The following is an 11,435-nucleotide window of genomic DNA, read 5'->3' as shown; positions in this document are numbered from 1 at the left end:
TCTTCAGTTTAATTATAAACGTGGGTGACACGCCTATTTTTCTAAGTTTAATGTTAGAGGGAAGCTGTCCATTCATGTCAGAAAAGACAAAAGACAGATACATACATCGCTTGACATCAATCTGGGATAAATGTGGTTTTCTCGCAAACCGCTCGCCCCTCCCAGCAACTACTTTTAGGCCGTTGGGAGGCTTAGAGTCCATTCCACGGGCCTCAGTCCTCTTAGCTGTTTGGATGAGCGGTTTGGTGAAAGGGGTTTCTCTGTGTGATTGATGAGCCGTGGCCAATTAGAAGCTTAGCCACTGAGGCCCACAGAGACACCCATGATCTCAGACGTAAACACCACGGAGCTCGAGGATACCTGTTGTCTCTGGAAAAAGGGCGAGCGTCGTTTGTCCGACGAGCGGCTGGGGTGCCAGGTCTTCCCTGGAGGCTTCGGGTGTTCCGACATATCAGAATTCCTTCGAAAAACAAGTCAGGCAGCATTTATACACACAAAAAAGAGTCTGTCTCAGAGGAAGAATCCAGGGGTGATGTCAGTTTTCCTGCGTGGTGCCATCCCAGTGTGGGTAGGGCGGTGAGAGTCTGCCTCCGTCTGACATGGAGCGTTTGACGAGCAACAGGGCGCCAGCCAGGGGGCTCGTTAGACAAACTATGACAACAAAAAGTTGCCCTTGAAAATCAATTATAAACAGAAGAGAGTGCGTGCATCTGTTTCTGCTCGGAGTTATGCAGCACTGCAGCTCTGACTCCACTGCCGTTCAGCTGGTCATCCCTGTGGGATCAGGGACGGCCCAGAAACCGCTGCTGCAGAGCCTGTAAATCAAAGCAGATGAACCGAGGCGACGACAGGTCCGGGAGGCCTCCGTCATTCACTGAGACCATTTATTGGCCATTCCTGAGAGAAGATCGTTTCATTATAAGCAGTTAACGTGTTCCCCTGTGTGACACATGTTAAACGAGAATTTTGAATAATTTGTCTGTTCGACCAAGGCCCCACAGGGTCAGCAGGCTCCTGTGAGAACGCTTCACCGTCAGCCAGAAATCCTAAAATCAAATCAATTCAAATTCAAAAATACTTTATTCATCGGAAAAAGGGAAACTAAATGGTTGTAGCTGATCATCCTGGTTTCGTTAAAGAGTTGTTATAGATGCTGATTGGCTGTGGACAGGAAGGGTCTCTTGTAGCGGTCTGTCTCGATGTGTCCTCGGTCCTGGTGTCTTCAAAGACCTCCACCAGGTGAGCCTCGCTGGCCTCCTGCAGAGCCATGATGGCCGGTCTTGAAGTCCTGGGCGATCTCCCAGACCAGGTGCTGGGAAGGCAGCTTCTGGATGTGCAGCGGATCTCCCTGAGAGCCACGGTACCGGGCCTGTAACGGTGAGGCTTCTTCACTCCGCCGGTGGACGGCTTTGTTGGCGAGCTGCTTCCTGGAAACTTTACCTCTGGTGGATTTACAGGCGGGCTGCTTGGTTCTGTCCATAACTGGACTTCAGGGTTCTTCACATGTCTGAACACGTCCAAGTCCAACCTTCTTACTGAATTTGTACTAGAATCATTTCTGTTTGCTGACTTTTAATGTCAGTTGTGATCATTTTGGATCAATGAATCTGATTAATTAATCTTAAAGGTTGTGACTGTTTGACTCTAGCTGGAGACTCAGAATTGCAAGAAAATAGGCACATTTCTTGTTGCAGTCTCACTGTATTCTGAGTGTTCGCAACCATTCGAACAGCAAGCCATATAGCCTTGTTTTAAGTGGCCATTTGTTGAAAATTATGACCTATTTTTGCATGCACATCTTGCAAAACTGTATTCTAGGTTGTGCACATTATTTCATTGCATAAACGACCCCTTAAACCTGAAAGAGAAACTGACTCAGGGTGTTTCAGTCACCCCTCAGTAACTATCGGTGATATCACAGTTTGAGGCACTCAGTATCTACAACCATCCTTTGGGACTGCTCTACCAAACATAAAATAGTATGGTTCATTTGTTTAAGCAAGTACAGGAGTTGAGGGACCTTTTTTGTGTGTGTGTTTTAGTTTGTTTTTATTGAGGTCTGGAACAATAGTTCTTCAAGCTTTCTAAAGACACCCGCCTGCTTTTACTCTGAAAAAGTTTGTCATCACGGAAACAATGCAGGCCTTCATGTCTTTTGTTTCCTTGTTGCTCTCTAGAGAGGCAGTTTGAAGCTATTTCATCTTTTTTTGTTTTTTCCGAGATGCAGTGAAAGCAGTGATAAAAGGCCCTCATACTGAGACCACCAGCAGAGGTAGAATAACCATAAAGATCCTTTTTTAGGGTTAAACAAACTCCTCTTTTTGCTTCTGGGCTCTTTTGGCCCATCTGTTCTCCAAGTCCTGTCTTTTTATCCACCTTATGGACAGAGGACATTAAAGGCACGTTAGGCTTTGTCTTTTCTCACTGGAGTGTATCGTGCAATTATCTACACAAGTTGAGCTTCCTGACTTTAGCAGAAAGCCCACCAGCCCGGTGAAAAAGATTTCATTCTTTCTTTCACCAGAAGCTCTCAACAGCAAATTCTAAAACTGAAGGGAAAGTGTAATTATACTGTCTCAGTGCATTAGCCCAAGCAGCCAGACTAAAAGACGGACAGTTTGAAAAGAAGAAACGATTCCTTGGAATTTACAATTTCAGCCTCACTGGCAGGGGATAAACTTTTCCCTGATCCAAGGAGCAAATATTATTCCACTGCAGTCCAAAGACGCTGGGAATATCTACTGAATAAACATGTTTATTAATGATAGCCTCAGACACAGAGAGGGATGTCAGTCACCCGAAGTGGTAGCCGACAGACTGCTACACCGAAGATTATGGTTTGACTCAGTGCCTTCGAAGCCATTAACTTGGCAGGTCTGACTACACGGGAAGCTCTTTCCTGCTGCCGCTGAAAAGCAAAATGAGTTGAACATGGAAAACTGTAGATGCACTACCCACAAATAACTAATGCAGTGTAAAACCAAGCAATAAACCTCCCTTTCAGCCCTTGATACATTAACAATAAACGTAAGGCGGTTGACCGGGTCAGTCTGGAATGAAATCTCGTAGAACAGAACTTAATGGGTATCCCCTGCAATAAAGTGTCTCTTAAGCGGGATCTGGGATGGCCTTGTGTGTATTGTTGGTATTCATCAGCTCCTGTATCTTGATGTCTCTGCAGCCGAGGGAAGGAGAGCTGCTTGAAAGGTGGATTGAACAAGAAAAAAAAGAAACGCATTGTTCTGATTTGAGTTTTTAGACAACATTTGTGACTATAAAACGTCATTTCATCTGGGTCATCCATTTCTTTTCCACACCTGCTTGTTCCTGTTCAGCGTAAAGAGGAGCTGGTGCCTATGTTGCCAGTTCCTGGCCACACACACACACACACACATTGGGACAATTTAGAGTTGCAAAATAATCTCCCATGCATGTTTTTTGGACTGAAATACCTGGATAAAACCCAAACAAGCACATGGAGGACATGCAAACTCCACGCAGAAAGGCCCAACTTGGAGCTGAACCCAGAGCTTTTTTGCTGCAAAGGCAGCATCACTAACCAACTGCTCCACCGTGCAACCCTCGAGGTCACCCATAAAAAATATCTCCAGGCAAACCAAGTGTTATGTTGTAGAAAGAAGTTGCAGTATTAGATTTTGTCTAAATCGCCTTCAATGTTCAATGTCCTACTATAAACTGCAAAAAACAAAACAAACATAAATTAAGACCTGGCATCCTTTGAAGGAATATTACAGATACAGAACATAACGATCATATAAAACAGACAAACAGGGCTGACTCCAAATGTTATTGCTAAAATTTTAAGCAAAGATCTTGTAAAACAAGTAGATTTTAAAGTATGTGTTGTGAATGGCTGTTAGCTAACACCACACCACATTTTAGCTCAGTTTTGGTAAAATTGACTGATTTATAGTCATTTTTGTGTTTTCTAAGGTCAGTTGGAAGTAGCAGCCATCGTGAAATATTTTGGAAACAGATAAGCATGTGAACACTTTCAGCAGCGGGCGATAATAAGCCTTAACTACGTGTGTTTAATCCACAACCAGTTCCACTACTAGCTAATCGTACAAACAAACTGCGTGCAAATAGGTTTTTGATGTCAAAAAGTGTCACTTTTTATCGATCTGTGTGCACACAAATATAATTGTGGGTCAGATGTTTTTGTTTCCTTTGCATGTATTTTTTTTCCTCCTTTTCTTTTTGTTCAGCTCCAAATCCAAGGGAGTTTTTCTTTTTTCTTTCTTTTTTCAAGTTTTCCCAATGTGGCCTTCATAATAAGTTAATGCAGTTTGTGAAATAAAATATTCACCAAACAAGCAACAACATCATAAAATGTATTTGTGTACAAAAACACACACTCCACAGGAGACAGGGCAGGAGTGGGGCAATGCATCTCACAACAGCCACTAAAATCAGCTGCAAAAATAGCTCTGGAGACAGGCTATAAATAGATATATATGAACTGAATCTGCTTTAAGTTGCAATTTGATCCTGTGGACGCCATTTTTAATACTGTATGTATAAAAACAGCAAACTAAAATACGAACATACTTTCATTTTTGCTTTAGCGCTGTGTGACACATTCTTTTATGAATTAAAACAACTTTTTTATCGTTCTGAACCCTACAGAAGCTTCTACAGCGGCAGCTTTCGTAACCCACTTAAGACCCGGAAGTGCTTCTCGTTACCTTACGAGGTCAAAATGGCGGCTCACTGTGTGTGAAAGGGTCGTGCTGGAAGTCGGCTTTGTGAATCGTGAACATGTATAAAACGCCATGTAGCAGACTGACAGGTAAAAAACGGAGAAATGTGAAGTTTATTTCAACATGCTGTTGCGCTTTAAAACCACTTTTGTTGCGCGTGCGCTGTTAGCAGCACTGAAGCTAAACCGGAAGCTAGCTTAGCATGTAGCTTACTGGTGAAGTTAAGGACAAGAAGTGACTTTAGATTGATGTTTAGGTTATATTTATGCACAAAGCAGCTTATGTCTCACTGCTGCTGTTCTTGTATTAATTGTGTCGCAAAATATCCCATTTATACATGAAATTAAACCCGGTTAGCTGCAGGAATTACTAGTTTCTGCTTGAGGACACGTTCGATAACAAAACAAGTGATATCCTTTGCAAATGAACTGTTTCGTATTAATAATATGTGAGTGATTGCCATTAAATTACCTGCGTTATGAACGAGAAGCTCCTGGCAATATTTAAAGAGATGAAGTTGAATCAACTTCACTATGACCTACCTACTTTTCACTAGGTCTGCTTTTAATAGGCTCTAGTAGCCATAAAAAAGCATCTAAATATAAACTGTAACAAGTAATACATGTTTAGACATACTATACCTAATTTCATCCATGTAATAGATATTGTTTTGTGCACCCAGATGCATTACAGAGTGCATGATAAAATTAAAGCAGAATTGTGTCACCTAAATGTTTTATTTATTGACCTCTGCCATGGGGGTGTCTGTTTTCAGTAGTGTTTGTTTGTTTGTCTGTGCACGAGAATACTCAAAAAGTAATGAATTGATTTTGATGACATTTCCAGGAGATGTTGAGGTTGTCACAAAAAACATATAATTAAATTTATGTGGAATTTTTTAATGACTCTACAGCCTTGGTGGAGGTTTGCGCTCTTCTAGTTTATTATGTTGCATGTTTTATTGCAGTGATGTATTTGTTTGTTTTGTTGTGTTTTATTAAGATTAAATAGTTTTATGTTTGTAGTAGTGTGCTTCCTTTTGTTTTAAAAACCCAGTTAATACAGTATTTCGTGCATGGACTAAAGCCTGTCTTTTGTGTCTTGCAGGTTTGGTTGGGATAAGTGTGAAGCAGAAATTGACTCAAATTGCTCCTCGGTGTAATCAAACTGCTCGCAGCCTTTTTCACGGGCACAGAAGAGATCCTTCGAACTGGCTGACATATCAGCATCTCAGCTTTCTGAAACGACAGGTACTTTTCACCACACATCGTTGATTTTTAGTATCTTTCAACAAAAATATTGCTTTATAATGCTTTGCCTGTTTGTACTCAAAAGCTAAGAGGAATTTCTTACTTTCAAAGACTTATATTGACCAGTTATTCTGAATCCTCTTCTTTTTTGTTTTGCCAGTATGTCACAAAAAACAACAGTGAGCTTCACCAACGTGCCGTCCCCAAGCAGACACCCATCTTGACGACCATTGATGAAAGAGATGACAGCGCTGAAAGGCAGGTGGAGAGAATACCACCTGTTAGTCCTGCTCCACAGCCAGAGGATGTCAGCAGTAAGCCACAGCCTGAGATCTCCTCCTCGAAGCCCACTGCAGAAACTGTGGCAGCGCGGGCAGGTTCTGTGTCCCGTACGACTGCAGCTCCAGATGAAACGCCACACGTTCAAGTTGAGACGGAAGACATGAGGCAGGCGCGTCTGGACAGACAGTGGAAGCAGCTGAAGTTTGATGTGTCTGACTTACCAGATATCTACGCTAGACTCTCCAAAATCAAACTCACAGGTACTTAATACATCAAGGTTATGGCACTTAATTTAAAATAGGTATGAAAATCTTTATTCTGACGTAAACCTAATAGAAACTGGTCTAACATTTAAAGAAAACTGTGCTTCAGTTCTCAGTTGCTTTTACATGACAGGATGTGATAAAATTAACGCTGAATGATTCATATTGAAATATTTATAAATACCATAAGAAACTGGTGAACAAAAATCTACTGGTTTCTGTAAAATCTGATTTTGTTGAACATAAATGAACACGGTTGCTCAAAGCTGCTGCAGATAGGAGGAACATTTATGTTTGCTAAGCCTGTAAAACTTGATGTTTGGGTCGAGTTGTCTAGGTTTGCAATAGGAAGATGGTTGCTGGGATTTCCAAAGGTTGGAGGTTAGCACAGTTATCAGGAAAAGTGGGAACTCTTTTCTTCGTAGTTTTGGCTTTGTGCACAAATACAAGAGTTAAAACGATCAAATCAAAGAGCAGCTCACTGACATATCGCTGCTCAGACTTAGACTGGCTTCACACCAGGCTGGGAGGTAAAATCTGGTTTTAGATGCCCTGCGTTGCGGACATGGAAACTTTGGAATCAGTTTTCAAATGTTAAAAATCGATTTTGTTAAGGTTAATCTGAGAGAGTCAGCAGAGCAGCGTTTGTCCTAGTTACCGTAGAAACATGTCTCAGTAAAGCTGTTTGTTTTAACATCCTGTCTTCATTGAACCATGAAGAATATATGTCTGCAAATAATCGATGAAGTTATGAAAACATGGCTGCCTTTAATAACAACTGAAGTGTTTGATTTCTGTATAAATTTACAGTAATAAACACAAGGCGTTAGCTTTTCTGTGGTGCTTTCAAAGACCTGTGATTATCGTGGTTTCTCTTCTTTTTTTTTTAAATATGTTACGGTGGACTCGATATTAGGCATAAAATATTTTGTTTGTGTAAAATAAGTCGTAGTCATTTAAGTTTCAGGATGATAAGATAATCATTTTAGAATTGTGAGGTGTTCCCACCTCCAACCATCTCATCTGCAGATGTGTTTTAAACAGCTTGACTTTCTGTTGCAGCACAGCTATGTTCACATAGCAAACCTCTGTTATTGGGCTTGAATGCAAAGTTCTGGGGTTTATGACATTTTAAAAAAAGTAAGAGTAAGAGTCGCCCTGTTATAATTAGATGGAATTAAAAACAATCCTTATAACAGGTAAGCTTTATTTGTAACAGTGTTGAAAACATTCGTACCACAGACGGTGAAAGGGTCGATTGGTTGTTAAATCAGGTCGGTGATCAGTGGAAGTTTTGCTGCTAATAACTGACTCTTCACCTCATAGACATCCTGTTTGCAGCTCTTTGAACCACAGCTGAGAAGCTCCTGTCATAACACACACACACCTCTGTATTTACGGTGTTTAGTTTTTGGAAAATGTTTTATTTTATTTGTTTTTAGTTTAAAAAAAAAGTGAAATGTCCTAATCAGTTCCTTTACGTCTTATGAAGCAAAATCTTGCACTTGTAACCATATAAACCTAAAAGTTGTCTCTTTTAAGAAGTAAACATTTGAGGAGGTAGTTATTTATCTATTTTTTTTTTAACAATTTGATTTCAGCTCTGGTGGTTTCAACTGCAGCAGCTGGCTTTGCAATTGCTCCGGTGGCCTTTGATCCCATCATCTTTGTTGTGTCTTCTCTGGGAACAGGCCTTGCGTCCTGTGCTGCCAATTCAATTAACCAGGTTTGTTACCTGCATATTGTGGCCAAACAAAGCCGCGTGTGTGTGTGTGTGTGTGTTGTGTTTATTTTATTTGCCACAGAGTGAGATTGCAGACAGTCAACATTTGCTTTGATGGGGGAGTTTAATCAGCACAGTTTATTTATGCTTTTCAAAACAAAAGTCCAAAACAACAACAACAAAAATACTGAATACAGAAATTAAAATCTTTTTAATAACCAAATATTTATAGTTATCAGTCCCTTAATTAACTGTATTCTTTTGGGGAAAAATAGCCTTTGGGACATCTGTTGACCTTCTAATTATCACCTGCCAGCAAAAGTAGATGATGTTTTTGTCCGTGTGTTTTATACCTCAGTCAGTTTCACAGATGTTGCCCTCTAACAGGGTTTAGTAGTAGCTGAGACTCATTCATAAAACATATTCTGAGTGCTAACAACTCTGTCTGCAAAATATCTCGTGAAGCACTGGGCAGATTTTAATGAAACATTCAGTAAATAATCACTGGATGAACATCTGCAGCTGATCAACTTTTAGAGCCAGTTCTATTCAAGATGGCCGCCCCAGCTGATTGACATCAGCCAACACAGAAATGGCTATACCTCAGTCAGTTTTACAGATACTGAACTGAAGATTGATGTGACGTCATCTGAAACTGAGCTTCATGTTATTTTTCAGGTTTGACTGAAACGTCTAAGATTCCTTTCCTAACATACGGTGATCCGAAAGGCCGCGGGCAATATGCATTCCTGCAAGGAACCCTTTGTCTTTAATTTGTCAAATTTTTCCTGTTGAACTAGCTTCTCATAACCTTTTCTTCAAAGGCTTCATTATGTCCCCAAAGCCTCTGAAGAAACCTGCACATTCCTCTTTTTACTCCACATTTAGCTGCACATCCTAAAAATGCATCGAGTCGACCGTGGTGCTATCATCATTTGGCTCCTGAAGGCTTGTTTTTTCTGCTGCCGTAAACAAAACTCTTTTGTACTCGGACACTTGGAATGCCTCTCTCTTCTGTCTCATGTTTTTACTCAGGAATTTACTCTGTGATTTAGGAATTTTAGTATAATGGGTGACCTGGTTCTTAGCCCTTGATTGAACTGTGCTTAGTGATGTCGATGGTCTGTAATTTGGCAAAGACCTTGATTACACTGTAGTTTCATGCCCTTAAGGCAACCCCCACCCCTCCCACCTCCTCCTCTGGAGCCGTCAACAGCTATGTTCCAGTTTCTGTTTTGAAGAAGTAAAGAAATGTCTCATTTCTTGAAATGAATGTTTACACATTTTTGTGACCAGGCCCAAATGGTGTCAGTCATCCGTGAAGTTAGAAATGTCTCGTTTCTGCAGTGGTCTGAAACAGTCTCTGCTCTCTTCACACGTAGCAGGTGTGTAAATATCCTTCAGGTATTTGAAAAATGTTCTTCTTTCTTTTCTCCACGCTGAATAGTTAAATCAAGACATTCAGAGGGTTGAGGGACTCGGGAGACAGCAGCGACTGGTTTTAACTGGACCCACTTGCATATCAGACTCATCGCTCTTTATTTTGTTAAATATCTTTGAGGTCAGGATACCACGAGGCCTCGTAATTCCTGAAACGGAGGTATTTACTGCTTCACTCCTGAGCTTTTTTCCCTCCCAGATCTACAGTAAAAGTAGGCACAAGCAAAGTCTCAAACAGCCAAACTCTTAAAGCAAATAAGATGTTTAAGCACTAAAACCTCCAGAAAATACATCCGTTTTTTTAAGTTAGAAAATTCAAGTCACTGTTTTCGGAAATATATGGTTGAGTTAGAAGTCTTACCTCTTGTTCTGAGTGAATTATAAATAGTTTTTCACCCACAGAGGCTTTTAGAAATCTTTTAAGTGTTGAAACTGAGTGATTCATTCAAAAACAATGAAATATATTTCTAATACCCCTGATTATTCTAAGAACTATCCAACCAAAAATAATCTTAAGGAAATTAAATGACAGAATTTTAGAGTATTTTTTCCACTTTAAATTGCTCTAAAAGTTCTCTTTGTAGATTATATGGCAGTTTGGGTGAATAAACATACGGCGAAGTGTAAAGAAATCCTTCTGCAATATTCAACATTTTTCCCTTTTCACAAACGACCTCGTGTGTGTCGGCCTAAAGTTCATCCATGTTCATCGTGTTTGAGGCCAGGAAGTCTGTTTATGTGGCGAGCTGCTCGCTCTCTGGGAGCACAAAGTCATCAGAGACAGATCTGGAAACGACTGAGGATGCGATCCATGTTTCAGTCATGATTACCACCTGTCTGGATGTGAAGCGGGCGTTAAATGCGGTCAACATAGACAGAAAGGAAAACCTGTCTGTCTTGTCTTCAAACATAACTACTTTGACTTCAGTTTATGATGTTTTTGTTGGATGAATGTGAGGTTTTTCGTTATCTAATTACCAGATCCTCATGTGATGCTTCAGGATCTCTTCAGAAAATTTCCTAATGCGAAGTGACAACATTCAGACATATTTATTAGAGTCACTGAAGTTTTTCCTGTAATAATTAAAAATGTGTTTTTCTAATGGGTTTTAAAACTGTTGGAGACTCAAAATTGTGGGAAAATTGCAAGAAACAGTCTGTTTCTTTGTTGCAGTCTCACCAAATCCTGACCAAGTAACCAGCGAGCCGTGCGGCTGCATTTTAAGTAGCCAGCTTTTGGAAACCACAGCTTATTTCTGAGCGCACGCCTCGCAAAACTGCATTCTTGGCCGTGCACATTATTTCACTGCCCACCCGCCTCGGCTTGCTTTTGGACCCACGTTTGTGACGTAATCTGCTGGAGTGCTTCTTTGAAAATAAGATATGCAGATTTGGACCATTATCTGTGTGGTTTTCAGACCTGGACACGTTCTTCTTCTAACTTCACTCGGTGTTTCACTCAAATGTGTTTGTATGGAGAGAAAATAGTTCCAAATTACCTGTGCGTGTGTAAAAGGATTTGTGCGTGTGTAAAAGGATTTGTGCATGTGTAAAAATATTTGTGCGTGTGTAAAAATGTAACTCGTGTAAGCATCTTTGTATGTAAGTTTGGATAGTTGTATCTGTGAAAAATGATTGTAAGCCTTAAAAAGAAAATAAACCTTTTCCTACGCCTCCAAATGTTGAAAAAGTACACACAAGTCGCCAGATACACACACACAAAACTGCAGTTACGTACAGATCCAGTTACGAG

At 40.5% G+C, this 11,435-nt stretch overlaps 1 protein-coding gene across 1 annotated transcript in view; it reads left to right on the top strand.

Moving 5' to 3' along the window:
* Positions 1-4,676: 4,676 nt before the first annotated feature.
* The window catches only part of LOC108248833 (protoheme IX farnesyltransferase, mitochondrial), a 28,992-nt gene continuing 22,233 nt past the window's right edge, over positions 4,677-11,435 (top strand). The window contains exons 1-4 of the mRNA XM_017437845.3: positions 4,677-4,813; positions 5,832-5,974; positions 6,135-6,516; positions 8,121-8,245. Coding sequence (XP_017293334.1) covers positions 4,783-4,813; positions 5,832-5,974; positions 6,135-6,516; positions 8,121-8,245 — 681 coding nt within the window. The 5' untranslated portion in view covers positions 4,677-4,782. The remainder of the gene's footprint in view (positions 4,814-5,831; positions 5,975-6,134; positions 6,517-8,120; positions 8,246-11,435) is intronic.

The sequence above is a fragment of the Kryptolebias marmoratus genome, linkage group LG17 (assembly GCF_001649575.2).
Source record: "Kryptolebias marmoratus isolate JLee-2015 linkage group LG17, ASM164957v2, whole genome shotgun sequence".
Lineage (NCBI taxonomy): Eukaryota > Metazoa > Chordata > Actinopteri > Cyprinodontiformes > Rivulidae > Kryptolebias > Kryptolebias marmoratus.
The sequence above is the reverse complement of the archived record's forward strand: the minus strand, read 5'-3'. Positions and strand labels throughout refer to the sequence as shown.